The sequence below is a fragment of the Xenia sp. Carnegie-2017 genome, unplaced genomic scaffold (genome assembly GCF_021976095.1).
Source record: "Xenia sp. Carnegie-2017 unplaced genomic scaffold, XeniaSp_v1 HiC_scaffold_23, whole genome shotgun sequence".
Lineage (NCBI taxonomy): Eukaryota > Metazoa > Cnidaria > Anthozoa > Malacalcyonacea > Xeniidae > Xenia > Xenia sp. Carnegie-2017.
The window spans coordinates 20,477,035-20,501,008 of record NW_025813486.1 but is presented as its reverse complement, the minus strand read 5'-3'; the positions used below and the strand labels follow the sequence as shown (position 1 = coordinate 20,501,008).

The following is a 23,974-nucleotide window of genomic DNA, read 5'->3' as shown; positions in this document are numbered from 1 at the left end:
ATTTTGATTTTACTTCCTTGTTTTGATGACACGCTTTCCTTTTGTTTGTATGCGCCGCTGTAATAATATATCGCAAAAAATAATGCGAAATATTTTGAAAAAAAATGAAACCACATTTTGGCTTTTGGCTTTACAGAGGTAAATAATGAAGGTTTATTTTAACTTGTTTTATTTTTGCCAGTCATCTTTCATAGATGCCGGTTCAAAAGACGGGTGGACAGGCCTCTGTCTAAGACTTTGATTATATACCATGAACGAATTTAAATAGTTCCTCATGCTCTCCAAATACAGCCTGATATTGAGCTCCCGTAATCTATACTTTTTCCGCGCTCCAGCCATTAATGGCCCAAATCGCTTAAATCGTATAAACAAACAATAACTTTCCCCATTCCATCGTAACAGACCTGCGCCGCAAACTTTGCATTAATTGATTGCATATAATTATAAGGTTTAAGTGATTTTTGGCCGTTTATACTTAAACTCAAAGCAATTGGTGAAGCTAGCGCCATTCTTATTGAATCATCTTTTGTGAAAAACAAACAATTTACTTATTTGTTTTCACATCCTGGGCCCATAGCATGTTAACTTATTACGCAACTGGATCCCAATAAAACGATGTATTTACTATTTGGAAAAACGACACAATAAGCATTTTTCAAAACCTTGCGTTTGCAAGCGCAAGAGAATTAGAAAGATAAGATAATTAAATGCAAATATAAGTGCTACATGAAGTCACATGACTGATGCAATAGTGCATAGGGCGTACTTATTCTAGTTGACATAGATTATTTCATCAGTGTTAACAGATCACAGCACAGTTGCAGAAGTATTTTTGAAAAGAGTTGGAGGTTATCGCTGTCCAGCAATTAAAAGAGTTCACTGTAGAATTTTGAGCCTGTATTGAATATTGAATAAAGTTATTGACAGAAAGAAGTGAGGAAAAATATACGAACCTTGATGATGATGATGATGATGATCTGTATATTGAAAGATACAAGCACAAGGTTAGAATGTATTTAAAGTTGTCTTGATTGACCATTTTTTTACACAACATCATGATTATCTAATACGTTGTATAATCCGGTTGTTGTGAATTTTGTTTGCTGTTATGTGACGATGTTTTGAAGAATTAAATAGTTTTACATAAATCACAATATTTTGTCTCTGCTTGCCAAATTTTGCACTTCATACTGCACTAGTTTAAAATGAAAGCTTATATTTAATCCTTTTGGATTAAGGAAGTCAATACTGTTCGAAATGTAATCCATAATTGTACAACTGGACTGAAAAGTTTTGGCAAGTTTCTTTATTTTAGTTTCCTGATACTTTTCATTATTCTAGTTTATTGATTTTAATATAAGTTATTGATATTGTGCATAAATGATTTACTTTTTTTTGTAATTCAAAAAAAGTATGCGCTGTATTGATGCCTTCAAACATTGCTTGAGGAAATTGATGCTTCCAAACACTGCTTGAGGAAGTTGAAAAGCGGAATCAAATTCTGTGAAAGTATTTATTATTTAAAGCAGTAGCTATAAGAAATTGTATTCAAACTAATTCAAACTACAGCTATCAAACATAAGTTCACAAAATCACCGACAGTTGCATGGAAGTTAAATTTAATCCTTTAGGATTAACAAAGTTAATTCTGTTCGAAATGTAATCTATTGTTGTACAACTAGTGTGCAAAGATTTTGCAAGATTCACTATTTCAACATTCCAGTTTTATTTTATTTTACTGATGCCAGTATAAATTTTATAGATATTGTGCGTGCATATAAATTAACTTATTTCTTTGTAATTCAAACCACATGCGTTATATTGATGCCTTCAAACATTGCTTGAGGAAGTTGATGATGAAAGCCGAATGAAACTGTGTGCAGCAGCCATAAGAAATTGACTTCAAACTGCGGCACTCAAATATTTGGACTTTTATTTTTTGGTGCATTTTCTCGCAATATTATTATCTCCTTGAATTTAATCAAGTCTGCAAGCGATTTTATTATTTCAATGTAAACAATACAGTTTCGATGAGCCATTGATATTGGTAATTACTATACTATGTTTTCTCTGCTATCTTATAAAAATTTTGTGTCTAAAATTGTAGCACATTTGTACGTCACATATGGTTGCATGAAAGTCAAAATTTAAATTGGACAACTATGACATCAATAAAGTCTCTAAAAATCAACTATACGAAATAAAATTCAAGATTTGAAAATTTTTTTTAGTTATAGATCACAATGTAACTGTTTAACCTTTTCTGCATTTTTTCAAAACACTAGTTTATATTGCATGTTACGTGATTGTGCTCACAAAGCGTGCATCAAAGAAAGTCATATTACTTAGATGTCTTGCGACATTTAAAGGGTTTTTTCACTGAAAACCATTTTTGCTATAGTTGTGTTTCAAAACATTTTTACTGCATGTCTGTGTTGTTGTTCACACAACCAATAAATCAACACGTTTATGACATCTATTAGATTACATATATAGACTGACATTTGTATTATTGTACTTAACATAATTATTATAGACAGTTGTGTTTTTATCTAATGGGCCGTCCTGTTTATTTTTACTTTATTCTAATCACATGTTGAGAAGTCTAGAAAAGTCAATCAATGTTCGAAGGAAAATGCTTTTCATATTGCAAGCACTATAATTCAAGTGATTGAAGTCTTTTGTATTTTCTGTTCATTGTTTAAAGTGTCACTTCCACCAAAATATTATTTTATCAATATCAAATCAGTCTATGATTTTAAGCCTCTCCGAGAAAAATTTTCGATTATGGTCAAATCAACAGGCTTTTATGGCGTTTTGAAGTTGTGCATTTTTGGCCCATCGACGTCGTTTTTTGTAATACAAAAGAAACTGGCACTAGAAGGTATTTTGACGTCATCCAAGGTAGACGGAATTCGGGCATATTTAGCTTATATTAAACATACGCGTTCTTTTACGCTGTTTTATTATAATATTCGAGGAAATTATGTCTTGCTAAGAAAGCAATGAATCGGAATCAGAATTAAGTGTTCAATTAGATAACTCTGACAAAAACTTTATTCCGGGATACGTGATAGAAAACTCGAAAGGCAATAAAACTTGAGCGATAATGATTCGGATTTTGACTCCAAAGCCTAGATGGTCAGAAAGACACAAATTCGAATCTCATCTTTTTTAAACCTTAGAAAATTAGCGTTCTTTTGATTCGGCAATTAAACTACTAAATTGACGCACCAAATTCTCTGGCTTAAGTGAGCCAATAAAATTTTGAAGCACTGGAACTCTCAAATACGTTCTTTTTTCTTTAAAACCCAAATCTTCCGTCTTCGCTTAGCCTCTTTCCTTTTGTAATTATAAGGCGTAGTGTGAAGACTCATACGAGAGCTAAGGCTTGATTTATTCGTACAATTGGCTGCAACGCAACTGTTTACCATTTTTCTGCTCTTACTGGTGCAAAGGTAATGCTTTTAGACTCTTATAGACTTTAGCTGTGCTTCAGCAATAGTGATTTTATAGCTATTGAATAGACGACTCGTGTAACACAAGTACCTTGGATGACGTTAGAAAATTAGCTAGTTTCAGCCTCCTCATTATCACGGACATGGTTCACAAGAATATAAGATTTTAGAGAATTTAACGCTTTACAAAAATCAAACGATTTGACCAAATTCAAATTTTTTTTCTCAAAGAGGCATAAAAACATAAGATTTGATATTGCTAAAAAATACTTTTTATGGAAGGGCACTTTAACACGTCTCATATTTTACTTCATATAAAATTGTTAATCGACATAAATAATGTTTTTACTTCGTACAATATTCGACTGCAAAACAAGTTCATTTGCTTTCTGTGGTTGATTAAAATCACCAGCAGAGTATTGTAAGTCTGTATGAGTCAACAGAGTAATGTATAAGTAATTCATATAATACTTAATTGGACTATATACAAGACAGTACAACATAGTAACTACTAAGTACAAGTTACTTGAACCCTTCGCTGGAAAGATTTAGAATTGATATTTGTCATTGTCACTAAACAATATCTTTTATTTAAAAAATTTTTATGAAGGTTTGTAATGTTTTAATTGTTTGTACTATAGAATACAAGGATATCGTACAACTATACAAGTCAATTTTTGGGCCTTCATGTTTTTAGTTAATCTTTCTCAAAATAACAACATTTTCTTAGGATTAGAGCACCGCCTCTTTGCTGATTGCAAAAAACTTCTGCTTTATCTTTGTACGCGGATAGACACTTCGCAGTGCAATTATTAGAGAGTTTACGAATTGTAGAATCCCAGGACGCCACCGTTGAAGCTATATACTGCGCACGCGCGCGTCAAGTTTAGGCACGTCGCGTGAAGGCGACGCAGTTAAAAGCTGTAGTATGACGGCGTCTTGAAAATCCAAAATGGCGGAAAAATTAACAAAGACGAAGAGGTAAATTTTACGAATTTTTTAAAGGTTGTGTGGGAAGAAATATTTTAAACATGGGGTATTACCAGAGAATTTTATGCGGTGTAATAACTTGAATTGTCGATCCAACTGTGGAAATGTAGAAGTAGATGTAGCTTAAGTCTTGCATACAAATTTATTAATTATATGATCATATATTCCTGCAAATCAAGCGTGTTTGAGGAAATTTTCTAAACAGCAAATCGATCAACTCTAGAACAAAGTTTGTATCCTTAGTATAACTTTGTTTGGTTATGCATTTGTTGTTTAATGGTTCACTTTTGAAGTTCTTCACTTCTTCTGGAGAAAATTGTTTTACATTTCAATTTTTCACTCCAACAGCAAGAAGCCTATGGCTTGGACAGATGAGCATAGTGATCGACTCATTCAAGAAATGTATTTGCTAGACCCATGGAATTATGGAAAGGGATCACAACAAAAACGAAAGATCTGGGAACAGATAAGTGACTCATTAAATGACCTAGATAATCCAAAGTTTAATGTAACCCCAAAACCAGTACCTGACCATTATAACTTGCTTGAGAAACAGCAAAAGAGAAAACTAAGGAAGGCTTAAGGGAACTAAGAAAAAGCTTCTGGAATTTCTCTAAACCACAGTGAAACTGAAGTTAGATATAGAAGATATTATAGAGCGTTCAAAAACAAAGACGTAGAAGATGATTAAAAGGAAGCTGGCAAAAATGAAAAAGCTGTGTTGGAAACAACAAAAGCTGTTGAAATGAGGAATTTATCCATGGAAACATTAGCTGCTAGCCAAAAAAGAAAAGCTGAATCCAACAATGAAGGGAGAAACCTAAAAGAAGGGTATCTTGTAGTGGCAGTGAGACTATTGTATATTTGAAAGGAAAAGCTGAAGTAGATGCAGAGCTCAAAAGAGAGAAACTGAAATTAAAAAAGCTGAAGCTGAGGAAAGGAGAATCCAGCAGTAAGCTTTGACAAATGCTCTAAATAATGCTATGGCAACCAGCAAAGACAACAAGAGCAGCTTATGCAACAAATGCAAGTCCAAAATGCTGCTCTGCTTACATTAATGCAAAACTTTGCTAAAAATAATAACTGATTCAACTGTTAACTTTTAAGAGTTTAAAACCAAATGTTTATTGCTTACAAAATGTTTATAAGGAATGCTTACAAATTTTTTATTAGAAGTGTCTGGTTACAATATTTTTGTTGGAATGAAGCATTGATGGAAGTTTTCATAAGTTTATGTACTGATAAATTCCTTAAGTTTTTTTTTTTTGCATGGACATACGAATCAATTTTGATTCAGTCAGTGAATAATAGACCAGTTGAAGATAAGGATGCAAGTAAACAAAAAACGAAACAACTTATGCAAATTCTTTGGTTTTGTCCTGGTCGACAAACTAGGCGAACAGTTCCATGAATGAAACCGAAGCAGTTTTGCAAAGCACACCCTATTCTGACACACACCTCCACAATACTTTCTCAACAAATAACAATGGCTGATTGAAATTTGACAGCAATTGATGCCATTCTGTATAAATGTGATTCATTACTGCAATATTCACCGTGACTAGTTGTGGGACCGATCTGCCAAATCTAGGAATCATGTCCAAGTAACGCAAAGTTATGCAAAACAACTTAGTACCATACACAAAGCCTCAACGAGATCTACTTTCAGCCCATGGTAGCACTAGATTTCGGGTGGAAGCTTTTTACATTATTAGACGGTAAATATCGTTTCTTAAAAAATGAAATTCAATTATGCACTCTTCATCACTCAATTTATCTAAATCAAATTCGCTGTATTTCCAATATGGCAGGTTAAGACTTTTGGCCGTATGCAAGTCGTACAAAAAAGAAACTCTTCGTCGTTAATCAAACCATGATTATGGCAATATAAAAGGTGTTCCCGGATTTTTCGCCAATTTGGCAGCTTTTTTTGTTCAAAATTTATTCAATATACCTAGTATTTTGTTCTCAACTTGTTTAATATTTCCCTTTTTTACTATGGAAACATTTAACTTAAGTTTGGCGCCAAATGGTGTCGACGACATCAAATGCCTGTCATTCGTAAACCCAATTTTTTGTGTACGCGGACGCTGCAAGACAATGGCGTTCCCGTCACGAAAACAGCAAAACGTAAACTCGATATTGAAATATAGCCAATGTTTTACATTCATAGTATGATATGTATGTGCCCTTGGATTCATAGTCATTATTTGATTGACCTTACACACAGTACAATTTTACCATAAATCTTCCATCAGAAAGTACAATTGAGCAAGCATAATTACTTAATGATAAAATATTCACTTTAATTAACTTTAACACACAAAATTTAGAGTAAGTCAATCCACAGAATTCAATAAAAAATTGTTAGCAAAAGAAGCTACGATATTTTTCCGAACAAAGAGACAAACGCACAAAACGATATTCTTCATCATCGTTTGTATTTCCGACTATCCCCGAAGATAATTATCTCGGGTATGGTGTATGGTTTCATATGTATACTTTTTCTATAGCTTAATGTAAGCTGCGTACGGACAAAAACAGGCGGAAAATAGTTTTTTACTTGGCCATATTAATATGTGCCAACTTTAGTAATGGATAGCTTAGCTGTTTTATAATTTTTCTGCTTGAATATTCGAATTTTTTCAAAATTCATTAAAATAATAAAACTCGTTCTTGGATAAAAAAAATGCATACAATGTGTTAATGCAGGTTTGGTAACGCACGGCTATGTTGAAGCGAATGTTGTGGCTGGTGCAAGAAGAAATTAAACGATCTCTAAACTTTAAGTCGCTTATATAAAGTTTTCAAAACCTTGACTACTATAGGCATAGAAGCAGTTCAAAAAATGACGTTCAAATGAAACATATTTTTCACAATTTCCATTTCAGCAGCTCACTTACAATGATAGATTTGACATTTTTCCTGTTAGTCAGTACTACGTTATCACGAGGTATGAAATCTTAAATAAATCTTTATCTCTTTACATTGAACTTTTTTTTTTATGATATCAGCAAAAATTGTATGTATTTTATAATAATATAAAAAAGTCGATGTATTTATTTGATCGAAGGTAAGACCAACTTTTGCAAACCAAGCTTTTATTTTTGCACTTTTTAAATAAAGCTCATATTCTCTTTCTAAACAAGCTCCTCTGTTAAATAAATATCATGCGACGTATGTATACAAGAAAATTTAAAAATTTTTTTAAAGCCCGGAAATTAATCTTACGTAGTAAGAACTGAGAACAGAGAATTTTGGTCGCCTGGTGATTATCGTATGAATTCTTGTTACAGTGAAAACACAATTAAGTTGTAGCTAAAGGTTACACAAATTTTGTCTTACATAGCTAGTGAAAAGCAGTCTTACAAAACAGAATGAAACAAAAAACTCTTTTTTCAATGTTGTATTTAAAAATAACTTGCTTGACTCCTCTCATTTTTACTTACAGCAAGTGTTGACTCTAAAGTCTGTGACTTTGAACATGGCCTGGGTACAAATTTATGTCCATGGTATAATGTTGAGGGAATTGATTATGGGAACTGGATTGTCGATAATGGCTGGATTCTTGGCCGTCCCCCAACATTTGGTAAGTTCTGAAACACGAGAGCTTTTTGTTTGTGTGCAAGGAGACAAAATATCGAGTTTCAAGAAAAGAAACGGATTTGATGTTTTGCAACACTGAGCGAGTTTTTGTAAATGGAGACCAGGATAGCTTTGTAAGGCGAGTAAGATGATAAATATTGGTTGTTACTTAATGTAATTACGCTTGTAAATTGTGAGGTGCGGACGGTTCTAAGCCCAATTCGAATGTGCATGACTTGGAGTTCAGGTTTGTGAAGCAGCGTGGAGAGTAATGATGACTTTGACTGAAGACTGAGTTCACTATATAAAAGATGACGTTATAATGTGGAAGGCTTCAGTTTTGGTATGATGTCTTTTTATATAGTAGAGAGGCTTTATTGATGAATTAGATGGAGATCGTTTAGAGAGATTTTGTTTTCAAAAAGGACTACTCTGATTTTGAATTGAGCTAAATTTTCTATGAATTAAGTTGCAGACATGTCACACGAGCAAACTGCAGACAGTCAACGCTCAGATAAGGCATCTTTTAATTTCTTTAAGAATATTCTTGTTTGTTCTGTTTTTCTGTATTGTTTTTAAGTTCTTTATAGCAAGTGCCTAATATACATGGCAACGTTTAGAGAGGAGATTGATAGTTGTGCCATTGAATGAGTCAGCGAAAGCCGCAAGATTTTTCATGCATGAATGATGTAAAATCGGTGGGACAAAGCAGTAATTGCTATTTCTTCTCATCACGACAATGTTCTTGTCATCAAATCTCTTCTTCAACTTAGCATTAACGTTTTTCGTGACCTCGTACAGGATCGATTTTTATGGAAATAAATATCCATCCAGTAGCAAAGTAGCTTCTTGAGTACTAACAAGTTGTACATTCTCAGGATTATCAACATAAATCACCATTCTTTCAGTCTCATTTGAGAACACTCTCTTACGTTACAGGCTTCTCTCTTACGTTACAGGCTTTCAACTTCTTATTGAACAAAGCAATAGGACTTTGGTCATACTAATCGTAAACATGTCTGAAGAAAATTTAGGTGTCCTAGGATATATACTTAATTATCATGATGTATCGAATAAAAAGACGATTGATACAACATCTATATCAAGAGCACTAAAAGTAGCTAGCAGCATAACAAAAGGAAACGTTGAAGTTTGTTTCAATGTAATAAATTATCTACTGCCATATGCAAAATCCAAAAGTTAGTATCTTTGAGGAAACAAATTTTTCTTAATTTTTTTATGTTCAAAAGATCTGATTGGTTAAAGCTACAAACAAAAAAACTATCGAAATTGGTAACTTTCAATTTTCTAACCACCCTTGACAAACTGTCAAAATTTCCCAGTCATGAGAATTATAGGGTTCCCGATGGGTGTGATGTAACCGTCCCTGCTCGTCCTCTTGCGCCACTCCTGAACCACGATAATTTTATATTCATAAATTTATAAAAGAAAACCTGGTGAAATAAATTTTACAATTACACAAAACTCTTACTTATCTTACTGTACAAGGTGTTTTGAACAACATAAATCGATCTCTTAATGAGCATTACTGTAATGGTTTATCAAGCAATCTTAAATAAATGACTTATCAACAAATATGCATTCTTTATATATATAGTTTACATATATGTTGCATTGTTTTATGTGTTGTAGGACAACATCTTTCAGCTTTAATAAGACGCCTTACAACAGGCAAAATTTGGTTGGTGGGAAATTATCGCAACGACTCTCTCGTGTGTTTTTCGTTTTCGTATTTCATGTATAGCAGTTATTTTGGAACATTGAATATCTACCAAGAATATTTTCGCAATGGATACAATCTTTTACTGTGGTCATTAAGTGGTGATCAAGGAACTAAGTGGAAAAAAGGCCAAGTCACAGTTAATTTTGCCATGGGTCTATCTAGGGTTGGTATATATTTATAAGACTTTCTGAAACTTTGTAAATTTGTCCATGCCACTTACTTTTTATTCTTAGTTAATCGTTGAAGCTGTTGTGGGGCCATCTAGTCATATTGTAGCTATCGACAATCTTGCTTTTGCTTCAGGAAGCTGCGACACAATACCAAAGGTGGCCATTCCTAACAATGCTATTGGTAAGTATTTGTTTTCTTGGAGTGTGAAGTGTTTAGCTTGGTCACTCTTGTTCTTTTTATGTTCTTGGAAATATTCTAACTTTTCATTTGGCTCATTATTGATTACATAATGAAATATTGAATACAATAAATAAGTCAACTGTAAACTGTCAATTGCCAATCGATGTTTTGTATTCAATGATCTATTTTATAGATTGTTCCATTGGTTCATTCTTTTCGTTTGAAAGTAAGAATTGTGAAAAATGTCCCATCTATACATATCAACCATATCCAAAACAAACTCGTTGTCTTACCTGTAATGATGGTAAAGGTACCATCAATGTTAGAGCAGTAAGTGAAAAGGAATGCATAAAAGGTAATTTTTGACATTGTGTCACTTCAGTGCTGATAAATCTATATAAGCTTAGTGTGCGTATGTTTACATATTTATATATATATAAAAAGTGTACAACAATGTGCCCTCCCGGCTATCACCGTTGTAAAATTGGGACCACTGCACTTGGGACACAGGAAGTACGGTTACACATTGTATGAATTATCATTAAGTTGTTTGGTAAAATTCATGATAGATTTAGTGAACATTAAAGTTATCTGTGTGTCCACGACTTCAGAGACTGGAATTTTTTTACACAATTTCGAGTTTTTTTGCTGAACTTTCAGCAAACGTTGACAAAATACAAACAAGAATTGTTAATTGATTAAAAAAGTAAAATCATTTCATATTCATAAGTTTGGTGCTTTTAGCTTTTAAACCTGCTGTGCAACATAATGTTGCATAGACTGCATAAAGTTTTGTGTAAATTTGCATAAAATTTACGCAATAATTAGCGTAAATCATCTCATTTAACTCAGAATTTTAAATTTTGTCAATCGTTTACACAATTTTTTGTGTTGAAAATACACATATTTCTTTAAGTAAAAAATTTGCTCATTTTTGAGTAAATTGTTACACACAAAATCATGTAGAGCAGTGCGTTAAGGTGAAGAGTTGTGCAATTAAGACAAGTTTTAAAAAGTTTTGTGATAAATGTAAGGAAATTAATTTTTAAGTTAACTCATAAAATATATTTTATTTACCGGATGGGAGATCCGTACGGAAAAAATATTTTCACGAGGTCTCAAAAACCCAGTAATCCACAAATATAATCAATACATGTTATCTTTACTTTGACTAGCGCCGTATATGCTGCATGACGCTGTCAGCTAGTTAGTATTTCGATTATAAATATATTCTTGGTCTAGTGGTATACGTGTGTAACTGATCAATGTAATTTTCTACACAATAAGGGACTATCTCTGTTTACGTATTTATAAGTGTGTTTTATTAGAAATTTTACTCTAAAACCTGTGTTGCTGTAAATGCATTCTCTGTGTGTTCATTTACTAGTAATTTTGTTTAATACAATTACCCATAAGATGTGTAATTCATTCTTTAACTCAAAATATTGTGTTCAGTGGATACATTGTTGTTATGTAAATTTACCAATAGTTGTATATAGTGTGTTCACTACTGTTTGTGACACTGTGGATACACATTTTACTAAAATTTGTGTGTACAATTTACACAAGATTTTTTGCAGTCAAAACCCATCATCTTCTGTGGTGTGTTTTGGCTCCCTACAAATGCATTTCAGACTTTTACTATATTCTATAACAACTAATATGGCTGTTTAACTTTCGATTCCTTTTTTATTCAGTCAAAAGATGTGATTTTCAAAAGGGACTGGGAACTACTTTATGTCCATGGCACAACGTAGAAGGTGACGGTGACTTTGACTGGAAACTTCGCACATCATCGTCAGCACATTGGCAACCACCACGCTATGATGCCACAGGCTTCAGTGTTGGTAAGATGGCAACGTTTATAGTGAATAAGTGTTGTATGTACAACTGCTTGAATTAAAAAAAGAAAAATGATAAAGAGTATTTAGAATTTTGTCTTTAAATGACAACTCGGATTTTAAATGTCAATCAGTAAGTTACTTCTTAATAAAATCTAACGTCATAAATATATTGCTGGATCTAAAATAGATACTTACTTAAAATTAAAATCAGATGTGGTTTCATTCAGCTAAAAGACACAAAAATAGATGATAATTTTATTCCTATTATGGTTTTTTAAAAAATTTTGTTTAGTGAATTTGTTAAACCACGATAATTCTATATTTCTTTATGTATAAAGTCCACATATATCTTACAATTCTTCATGTGTTGTAGGACGATATCTCTATTCTTTATATATATGTATAGTCTACATGTATCTTGTGTTCGTTCAAGTGTTATAGGACGATATCCTTATTCTTTTTTATGCAGTCTACATATATCTTACATTTCTTCATGTGTTGTAGGACAATAGCATGGTAAGGCGAGTAAGATGATAAATATTGGTTGTTACTTAATGTAATTACGCTTGCAAATTGTGAGGTGCAGACGGTTATAAGCCCAATTCGAATGTGGATGACTTGAAGTTTAGTTTTGTGAAGCAAAGTGGAGGGCAATGATGACTTTGACTGAAGACTTAGTTCACTATATCGAACATCACGTTATAATAACGACGGCCTTAGTTTTGGTATGATTTCATTTTTATATTGTAAAGAGGCTTTATTGATGAATTAGATGGAGATCATTTAGTGAGATTTTGTTTTCAAAAATGACTACTCTGATTTTGAACTGAGCTGAAATTCCTTTTGAATTTAGTTGATGACATGTCACACGAGTAAACTGCAGTCAGTTACGCTCAGATAAGGCTTCCTTTCAATTTCTTTAAGAATATTAATTTTTGTTTTGTTTTTCTGTATTGTTCTTAAGTTCTTTATAGCAAGTGCTTAATATGCATGGCAACTTTTAGAGAGGAGATTGGTACTTGTGCCATTGAATGAGTCAGCGAAAACCGCAAGATTTCTCACCCATGAATGTTGTAAAATCGGTGGGACAAAGCAGTAATTGCTATTTCCTCTAATCACGAAAATGTTCTTGTCATCAAAGCTCTTCTTCAACTTAGCATTAACGTTTTTCTTGATCTCGTACAGGATCGATATTTATCGATCTAGTAGCACAGTAGCTTCTTGAGTAATAAGTTGTAGATTCTTGGGAATATCAACATAATTGGCCATTCTTTCAGTCACATTTCAAAACACTTAGAACGTCTCTCTGACGTTACAGGCTTTCAACTTCTTATTGAACAAAGCAATAGGACTTTGTTCATACTAATCGTAATATTAAATATGCATTAATATAATAAAGATGCATTCTTTATATATATAATTTAAATATATCGTACATTTCTTCATGTGTTGTAGGACGATATGTGTATGCTGGATTCCGATACTATTTTCAAGGCAAAGCTTGGTTGCTGGGAAATTATAGCAACAACTCTGTTATGTGTTTTTCTTTTTCGTATTACATGGGTCGCGGTTATTATGGGACATTAAATATTTACCAAGAATATTTTCATAATGGATACAGTCCTTTACTGTGGTCATTAAGTGGTGATAAAGGAACTAAGTGGAAAAAAGGCCAAGTCACAGTTAATTTTACAATGGGTCTATCTAGGGTACGCAACTTACGCATATTTATACATTTTAAAATTAATCTTCGGCAATTTGTCCAAACCGCTTACTTTTTCTTCATAGTTAATTGTTGAAGCCGTCGTGCCTAGATTTACATTAAGCTTTGTAGCTCTCGACAATCTTGCTTTTGCTCCTGGAAGCTGTGGCACAATACCAAAGGAGGCCATTCCTATCAATGCTTTTGGTAAGTATTTGTTTTCTTGGAGTGTGAAGTGTTTTCAATGGTTACTCTTGTTGTTTTTGTGTTCTTGGAAATTTTCTAGCTTTTCATTTGGTTCCTAGTTAACTTACCCAGTGAGACATAAAACATTGAATACGTTTTATTTTCAAAAAATGTCTTTTCAGATTGTTCCAATGGTTTATTTTTCTCGTTTCTAAATAAGAAATGTAACAAATGTCCCAGCTCTACTTACCAGCCGTACACAAATCAAACTCGTTGTCTTACCTGTAATGATGGTAAAGGTACCATCAATATTGGTGCTGTGAGTGAACAAGAATGTATAAAAGGTAATTTTTAAGGTGTCACTTCAGTGCTGAAAATTTAATATACTATGAATATTTTTTAACTCTTCCTTGGATTTTATATTAAAAGAAATAATCTAAAAAAGTTATATATACCTTGTTTGCACGGCTAAATTTGATAATGTACTGATATTTCATATGTTAATTCGTAAAAATTCGTATTTTTGGCAAGTCTTTCGACGCTCCATTCCGTACAATAGAAGTGAAGACAATGCATGCTGTTGATTTTCTTTATCTATTTTATAAAGCAGTAATTTGAAAATATGTTCTTATTAATTTTTTTATAATTGAATATCAAGAAATATTTGTTTTGATTACAAAAGTAAGTTTGTGGTTCAAGGGCTTCGCAAGGAGTTCAAAGAGAAGCGCAAGTCTTGAAACAGACACGAAAATCAACGCTTTCCTCCTTTGAATAAATGCAATAAAAGCTTCACATGAATCTTAGTCTCATTCCCAGGGCCTCTCTTTTGTTAGAGCATTAATGCTCATTCCCAGTTCTTTCGTCTGTTCATCTCAAACTTTTTTGCAGGTGCTTAACTATATTGGAACATGAACATTAACATGTTAACAAACGCAATGCTGCATGCCTTACTACAAAGTGAAGAGTTAAACGCAGGCTATGTCACGCTCAACTACTTATTTTTATTTAAGTTCATCACGTGATTAGCTCTCACCAGAATGAGGTTTCAACAAATAATCCCCTGAAAGCAATTCAGGAGCCTGGGAAAGCACGGCACTATATATAAATAAAACAAAAATAACACCACTTTCTCTGATTTCTGAAATAACAATAATTCTAATATACTACCAAATACATCGCTGTTAAATTGCATCGTAAAATTTGTACTGAGGTTAAAACAAGAGAGTTGATAAAATAAACGTAATGCTGCTTTTTTAAAAATTCCCTATGACGTAAAATTTACAAAGACAGGCAAATAGCTTACATTCCATATAAAAAAAGTTTTTAACGCTCATAAATTGCATTTTGCCATGTTGTTTATACAGGGTGTATAGAAAAAAACCGAAAAACCAGAAAAACCTCTCTAAATTCATCAGCACGCAAGATCTTCAAATAACTTTAGTGAATTAGATAGTTCTACGTCCAATAGCTAGTTAATCTGACAGAATTTTTTTGCAAATAAAATCGATTTAGTGGGAGAATTGTGTTACCAAAAAGTACTTTCGAAAAACTTTGTGCTCGAAAATCAAAAGAACAAAAAGCAATTGGAACAAAAAAGGCTAAAATATGGTGCATGTTGTTCAAGCTTACAAAATTTTGGGAAATTTAGTTCAACAGGATACAAACACTTGGCATTCAAATTGCAGATTATTTAGCGCTTTTTTTTTATTTGCCATGTTTTAAAACCTTCATGAATTAGTCATATTTGATTTAATTTACCCTCAAATTTATGCATAATTAACAAGACTATATCAAAATGCCATTTAAAAATAAAAAATTCAAAGCAATTCGCAACTTAAAAGTTATGCATTCGCATACTCATTAGCAAAATTTCCTTAAACTTTATTACCTTTAAAAACATAAGTCATATTGTAACCCTATATCTTCCAATTTCTTTTTACCTATATGAGTTTTATGCGCAAGCTATTTCAAACGTGCCTCTCGTTAACACAATTTTTACCCTATAAATTTTTCTTATTTGAGACAATTTTACTCTCAGATAACGCTTTGGAAATCCAACTGACTATTTCCACGAAACATTTTTGCAAATCGTATGTCCAAATGACTTTAATGTCGCTTTCCCAACTTTTAAGGTTATTTTGACACACCCTGTAGAGTAGAATTACCATTATTCTCGTTTAAATAGCATGCACACTAGGTAGATTTTTTGCACTGCCTACTAAATCTAAAGGCTTTGCAAGCAAAACAGGTGGAAGAATTTTATTTTCTTGTTGCAAACTTTAGTGTTAATAAGTTGTTTGGTAAAATTCATGATAAATTTAGTGGACATTAAAGATACCTGTCTGTCCACGACTTCGGAAACTGGAAATCTTTTAACACAATTTCGGGTTTTTCTGCTGAACTTTCGACAAATGTTGCCAAACAGCAAAGAAGAATTGATAAATATTTTAAAAAGAAAATTTATTTTTACCTTTAAAAGTTTATGATGCTTTTATTGTTTAAACTTTGCTGTGGAACATAGCGTTGCTTAAAAATCTGTTGTCTTGTGTGGTGTGTTTTTGTTTCATACAAATGCATTTCAGGCTTCTGCTTTATTTTTAACAACTAATATGACTATTAAAATTTCGATTTTTCTCCCATTCAGTCGAAAACTGTGATTTTCAAAAAGGACTAGGAACGACTGTTTGTCCATGGCACAATGTGGAAGGAGACGATGACTTAAACTGGGCACTTGGTGCAGAACACTTAACAGAAATAAATTATAGAAACCCAAGTTATGACGCTACAGGTTCTAATTTTGGTAAGATAGTAGTGATTAATAATAAAGCGACGTTAGATTTTAAACTGCTTAACAAGCTGACAGTTTAAGCTGCAATTAGCAAAATGATAGAGGTCATTTAATAAAATTATGTCTTCAAAAATGACAACTCTGATTTTAAATGCTTGTCATCAATAATTACAAAATAAACACAATGAAACGCGCGCGCTGATTAGTTTAGAGCTGTGTTTGCATTAGCCTGGGAAAAACGATCTGAGCTCAACCAATCAAATCAACCAATCCATCAAAAAGAGTTTGCAAATCAATAATGAATACACGATGACGAATATTAAAACGTAATTTTTGTTTTGCATTATTGTTATTTTACAAAAGAAATAAAAGAGTTTTTGTGTTTGTACTGGCTTATGCAAACCTCGAAGGCTTATGCAAACCAGGGCAAGCCTAAAACCGAAGTTCAAGGGTTGCACCTGATCGAAAGTTCTCACAAACGTCACCGAGGCTTGCATAAGCCTGCAAGGTTTACATAAGCTAGTGCAAGCACGAAAAACATCTTTCATTTCTTTTATAAAATAACAATAATGGGAGACAAAAAAACATTTTAATTTTTCCTCTAAAATGTATTCATAATCGATTTTCGAATTCTCTTTCGCTGATTTATTGTTATGTTTGATTTGATTTGTTGGGCTCGGATGTGTTTAGCACAGGCTAATGATAACACAGTTCTAGACCAATCAGCGCATGCGTTTCAAATTGTTTATTTTATAATTCTTAGTTAAAATCTTGTTTATGAAATCTAATATTACGTATATTTTGCTTGGTCTAAATTTGATAATTAAAGACTTTAAAGTTAAAATTCGTTTTAAAATCAATTTCGTTTTTATATTTGGAATTTGTTTATTAAATTTGTCGATATATTTATATTCATAAATTTATGCCAGAAAACTAGGTGAAGTAAATTTTATACCTACACAAAAAACAGACGTATCTAACTGTACAAAGCGTGCTAAAAGCATCAATCTTTATATGAGCGACCTTGTAAGTAATTTTAGATAAATGTGTTATCAATAAATACTCATTCTTTATTTATATAATCTACATATATCTTATATTTCTTCATTTGTTGTAGGACGATATCTTTATTCTTTATAAATAGTCTGCATATATCTTACATTTCTTCATATGTTGTAGGACAATATCTTAATTCTTTATTATATTTTACATATATCTTACATTTTCTCATGCATTGTAGGACGATATCTTTATACAGATTCAAGTATATCAGGCAGAGCTTGGTTGGTTGGAAACTATCAAAACGACTCTCTCGTGTGCTTTTCATTTTCGTATTATATTCGCGGTCATAACATATTAAACATCTACCAAGAATATTTTCACAATAGTTACAATGTGCTACTATGGTCATTAAGTGGTGATCAAGTAACTAAGTGGAAAAAAGGTCAAGTCACAGTTAATTTTACAATGGGTCTATCTAGGGTACGCAACTTACACATATTTATACAACTTAAAATTAGCTTTGGCAATTTTTCCAAGCCGCTTACTTTTCTTCAAAGTTAATGGTTGAAGCTGTCGTGCGTGGATACACAATAAACATAGTAGTTCTCGACAATCTTGCTTTTGCTCCAGGAAGCTGTGACACAATACCAAAGGTTGCCATTCCTAGCAATGTTTTTAGTAAGTATTTGATTTCTTGGAGTGTGAATTGTTTTGCTTAATCACTCTTGTTGTTTCTGTGTTCTTGTAAATTTTCTAACTTTCAATTGGCTCATAATTAATTACCTAATGAGACAAGAAACAATAAATAACTCAACTGTGAACTGTCAATTGTCAATCGATGTTTTGTTTTCAATGATCTATTTTATAGAATGTTCCATTGGTTCATTCTTTTCGTTTGAAAGTAAGAAGTGCGAAAAATGTCCCATCTATACATATCAACCATATCCAAAACAAACTCGTTGTCTTCCCTGTAATGATGGTAAAGGTACCATCAATGTTGGTGCAGTAAGTGAACAAGAATGCATAAAAGGTAATTTTTGACATTGTGCACTTCAGTGCTGATAAATCTATACAATCTTAGTGCGCATATGTTTACATATTTATATATATATAAAAAGTGTACAACAATGTGCCCTCCCGGCTATCACCGTTGTAAAATCGGGACGCCAGCACTTAAGAAACAGGAAGTACGGTTACACATTGCATGGATTGTCATTAAGTTGTTTCGTAAAATTCATGATAAATTTAGTGGACATGAAAGAACTCCGTGTGTCCACGACTTCAAAGACTGGAATTTTTTTTACACAATTTCGAGTTTTTCTGCTAAACTTTGAGCAAACGTTGCCAAAATACAAACAAGAATTGTTGATTGATTAAAAAAGTAAAATCATTTGTATATTTATAAGTTTGGTGCTTTTATCATTTGAACCTCTTGTGAAGCATAAATTTGCATAGACAGTATAAAATTTTGTGTAAGTTTTGCATAAAATTCACGCAATAATCAGCGTAAATCATCTCATTTAACTCAGAATTTTGAGTTCTGTCAACACAACAATTCGGTAAAGACTTGACTTACGTTTTTGAGTTGAAAATATACAAAATTTCAGGTAATTCAATCGTTTACACAATTTTTTGTTTTGAAAATACACATATTTCTTTGAGTAAACAATTTGCTCATTTTTCAGTAAATTGTTATACACAAAATCATATAGAGCAGTGCGTTAAGGTGAAGAGTTGTGCAATTAAGACTAGTTTTACAAAGTTTTGTGACAAATGTATTGAAATTAATTTTTAAGTTAACTCATAAACTTTATGTTATTTAGCAGATGGGAGGTCCGTACGGAAAAAATATTTTCACGAGGTGTCAAAAACCTAGTAATCCACAAATTTAATCAATACATGTTATCTTTACTTTGACTAGCGTCGCATATGCTGCATGACGCTGTCATCCAGTTAGTATATCGACTATAAATATATTCTTGGTCTAGTGGTATACATGTCTTATTGATTAATATAATTTTCTACACAATAAGCGACTATCTCCGTTTACCTATTTTTAAATGGGTTTTAATAGAAGTTTTACTCTAAAACCTGTGTTGCTGTAAATGCATTCTCTGTGTGTACATTTACTAGTAATTTTGTGTAATACAATTACTCCAAAGATGTGTAATTCATTCTTTAACTCAAAATATTGTGTTCAGTGGATACATTGTTATTATGTAAATTTACCAATTGTTGTATGTAGTGTGTACACTACTGTTTGTGACACTGTAAATACACATTTTACTGAAATTTTTGTGTACAATTTACACAAGATTTTTTGCAGTTAGAACCCATCATCTTGTGTCGTGTATTTTGGCTCCCTACAAATGCATTTCAGACTTTTTCTATATTCTATAACAACTAATATGGCTGTTTAACTTTCGATTCCTTTTTTGTTCAGTCACAAGATGTGATTTTCAAGAGGGACTGGGAACTACTGAATGTCCATGGCACAACGTAGAAGGTGACGATAACTTAGACTGGAAATTTAGTACATCATACTCATCAAATTACGAACCACCACGCTATGATGCTACAGGCTTCAGTATTGGTAAGATGGCAGCGTTTATTGTGAATAAGTGTTGTATGTACAACTGCTTAAATTAGAAAAAGTAAAATGATGAAGAATATTTAGGATTTTGTCTTTAAATAACAACTCGGATTTTAAATGTCAATCAGTAAGTTATTTTTAATAAAATCTAACGTCATAATTATATTGCTAGATCAAAATAGATACTTACTTAAAATTAAAATCAGATGTAGTTTCATTCAGCTAAAAGACACAACAATAGGTGATAATTTTATAGCTTTATTGTTTTTTTAAAAATTTTGTTTATTGAATTTGTTAAAACACGATAATTTTATATTTCTTAATATATAAAGTCCACATATATCTTACAATTCTTCATGTGTTGTAGGACAATATGTTCATTCTTTATATATATGTATACTCTACATGTATCTTCTATTCGTTCAAAAATTGTAGGACGATATTCTTATTCTTTTTTATGCAGTCTACATATATCTTACATTTCTTCACGTGTTGTAGGACAATAGCATGGTAAGGCGAGTAAGATGATAAATATTGGTTGTTACTTAATATAATTACGCTTGTAAATTGTGAGGTACAGACGGTTGTAAACCCAATTCGAATGTGGATGACTTGGAGTTTAGTTTTGTGAAGCAAAGTCGAGGGCAATGACGACTTTGACTGAAGACTTAGTTCACTATATCGAACATCACGTTATAATAACGACGGCCTTAGTTTTGGTATGATTTCTTTTTTATATAGTAGAGAGGATTTATTGATTAATTAGATGGAGATCGTTTAGTGAGATTTTGTTTTCAAGAATGATTACTCTGATTTTGAACTGAGCTAAAATTCCTTTTGAATTTAGTTGATGACATGTCACACAAGCAAACTGCAGGCAGTCAACGCTCAGACAAGGCTTCCTTTCAATTTCTTTAAGAATATTATTGTTTGTTTCGTTTTTCTATATTGTTTTTAATTTCTTTGTAGCAAGTGCTTAATATGCATGGCAACCTTTGGAGAGCAGATTGGTAGTTGTGCCATTAAATGAGTCAGCGAAAACCGCAAGATTTCTCACCCATGAATGTTTTAAAATTGGTGGGACTAAGCAGTAATTACTATTTCCTCTCATCACGACAATGTTCTTGTCATCAAATCTCTTCTTCAACTTAGCATTAACGTTTTTTGTGATCTCGTACAGAATAGATATTTATCAATCTAGTAGCACAGTAGCTTCTTGAATAATAACAAGTTGTACATTCTTGGGAATATCAACATAATTGGCCATTCGTTCAGTCTCATTTGAGAACACTTAGAACTTCTCTCTTACGTTACAGTCTTTCAACTTCTTATAGAACAAAGCAATAGGACTTTGGTCATACTAATCGTAAACATATCTGAAGAAAATTTAAGTGTCGTAGGGATATATACTTAATTGTCATGATGTATCGAATAAAACGACGATTGATACAACATCTGCAGCCAGAGCACTAAAAGTAGCTAGCGCCATAGCAAAAGCAAACGTTGAAGTTTACTTCAACGTAATAAAATTATCTACTGCCATATGCAAAATCAAAAAGCTAGTATCTTTGAGGAAACAAATTTTTCTTAGTTTTTTGTTTTCAAAAGCTCTGACTGGTTAAAGCTACAAACAAACAGCAACTATCGAAATTGGAAACTTTTAATTTTCTGTCCATACTTGACAAACTGCGACATTTTCCCCGATATGAGAATTATAGTGTTCCCCGATGGGGGTGATGTCACCGCCCTGCTCGTCCTCTTGCGCCACCCCTGAACCACGATAATTTTATATTCATAAATTTATAAAAGAAAACTTGGTGAGATAAATTTTACAATTACACAAAAATCTTACTTATCTTAGTGTACAAGGTGTTTTAAACAACATAAATCGATCTCTTTATTCACATTCCTGTAATGGACGATCTAGCAATCTTAAATAAATGACTTATCAATAAATATGCATTCTTTATATACATAGTTTACATATATCTTACATTTCTTCATGTGTTGTAGGACAATATCTTTCTGCTGGCATAAGACACCGTTCAACAGGCAAAATTTGGTTGGTGGGAAATTATCGCAACGACTCTCTCGTGTGTTTTTCATTTTCGTATTATATTCGCAGTCATTATCATACATTAAATATCTACGAAGAATATTTTCATAATGGATACAGTCCCTTACTGTGGTCATTAAGTGGTTATCAAGGAACTAAGTGGAAAAAAGGACAAGTCACAGTTAATTTTACAATGGGTCTATCTAGGGTACGCAACTTACGCATATTTATACAACTTAAAATTAAACTTCGGCAATTTGTCCAAGCCACTTGCTTTTTCTTCATAGTTAATCGTTGAAGCTATCGTGAGTAGATACACAACAAAATTTGTAGCTCTCGACAATCTTGCTTTTGCTCCAGGAAGCTGTGACACAATACCAAAGGTGGCTATTCCTAACAATGCTTTTGGTAAGTATTTGTTTTCTTGGAGTGTGAAGTGTTTTGATTGGTTACTCTTGTTGTTTTTGTGTTCTTGGATATTTTCTAACTTTTCATTTGGTTCCTAGTTAATTTACATAGTGAGACAGAAAACATTGAATACAATAAATAAATCAACTGTAAAATTTCAATTGTCAATCAATGTTTTATTTTCAAAAATTGTCTTTTCAGATTGTTCCAATGGTTCATTTTTCTCGTTTCTAAATAAGAAATGTAACAAATGTCCCAGCTCTACTTACCAGCCGTACACAAATCAAACTCGTTGTCTTACCTGTAATGATGGTAAAGGTACCATCAATATTGGTGCTGTGAGTGAACAAGAATGTATAAAAGGTAATTTTTAAGGTGTCACTTCAGTGCTGAAAACTTAAAATACTATGAATATTTTTAACTCTTCCTTGGATTTTATATTAAAAGAAATAATCTAAAAAAGTTGTATATACCTTGTTTGCACGGCTAAATTTGATAATGTACTGATATTTCATATGATAATTCGTAAAAATTCGTATTTTTGGCAAGTCTTTCGACGCTCTATTACGTACAATAGAAATGAAGACAATGCATGCTGTTGATTTTCTTTATCTATTTTATAAAGCAGTAGTTTGAAAATATTTTCTTATGATTTTTTTATAATTGAATATCAAGAAATATTTGTTTGTATTACAAAACTAACTTTGTGGTTCAAGGGCTTCGCAAGGAGTTCAAAGAGAAGCGCAAACCTTGAAACAGACACGAAAATCAACGCTTTCCTCCTTTGAATAAATCCAATAAAAGCTTCACATGAATCTTAGTCTCATTCCCAGGGCCTCTCTTTTGTTACAGCATGTACGCTCATTCCCAGTTCTTTCGTCTGTTCATCTCAAACTTATTTGCAGGTGCTTAATTACATTGGAACATGAACATTAACATGTTAACAAACGCAATTCTGCGTGCCTTACTACAAAATGAAGAGTTGCTTCTGTAGCTTATACGCAGGCTATGACACCTTCAACCACTTATTTTTATTTAACTTCATCACGTGACTAGCTCTCACCAGAATGAGGTTCGAACAAATAATCTTCTGAAAACAATTCAAAAGCCTGGAAAAGCACGGCAATATATAAATAAAACAAAAATAACATCACTTTCTCTAACTTCTGAAATAACAATAATTCTAATGTATTACCAAATACATCGCTGTTAAATTGCATCGTAAAATTTGTATTGAGGTCAAAACAAGAGAGTTGATAAAATAAAC

The 23,974-nt window shown here is 32.3% G+C and overlaps 2 protein-coding genes across 2 annotated transcripts in view; both read left to right on the top strand.

Moving 5' to 3' along the window:
* LOC124448550 overlaps positions 1 to 23,974 on the top strand; it is a 325,208-nt gene that overhangs the window by 286,896 nt on the left and 14,338 nt on the right. The window lies entirely within an intron of this gene.
* LOC124448551 (MAM and LDL-receptor class A domain-containing protein 2-like) lies at positions 810 to 23,474 on the top strand. Its single transcript, XM_046999528.1, has 18 exons — positions 810 to 1,004; positions 7,340 to 7,401; positions 7,900 to 8,037; positions 9,687 to 9,940; positions 10,011 to 10,128; positions 10,322 to 10,483; positions 11,826 to 11,975; positions 13,428 to 13,681; positions 13,761 to 13,881; positions 14,043 to 14,204; positions 16,505 to 16,660; positions 17,889 to 18,130; positions 18,208 to 18,328; positions 18,519 to 18,680; positions 20,094 to 20,243; positions 22,257 to 22,507; positions 22,587 to 22,707; positions 22,909 to 23,474. Exons 1-18 carry the CDS (start codon positions 958 to 960, stop codon positions 23,079 to 23,081), a joined length of 2,844 nt encoding a protein of 947 aa, XP_046855484.1. The 5' UTR covers positions 810 to 957; the 3' UTR covers positions 23,082 to 23,474.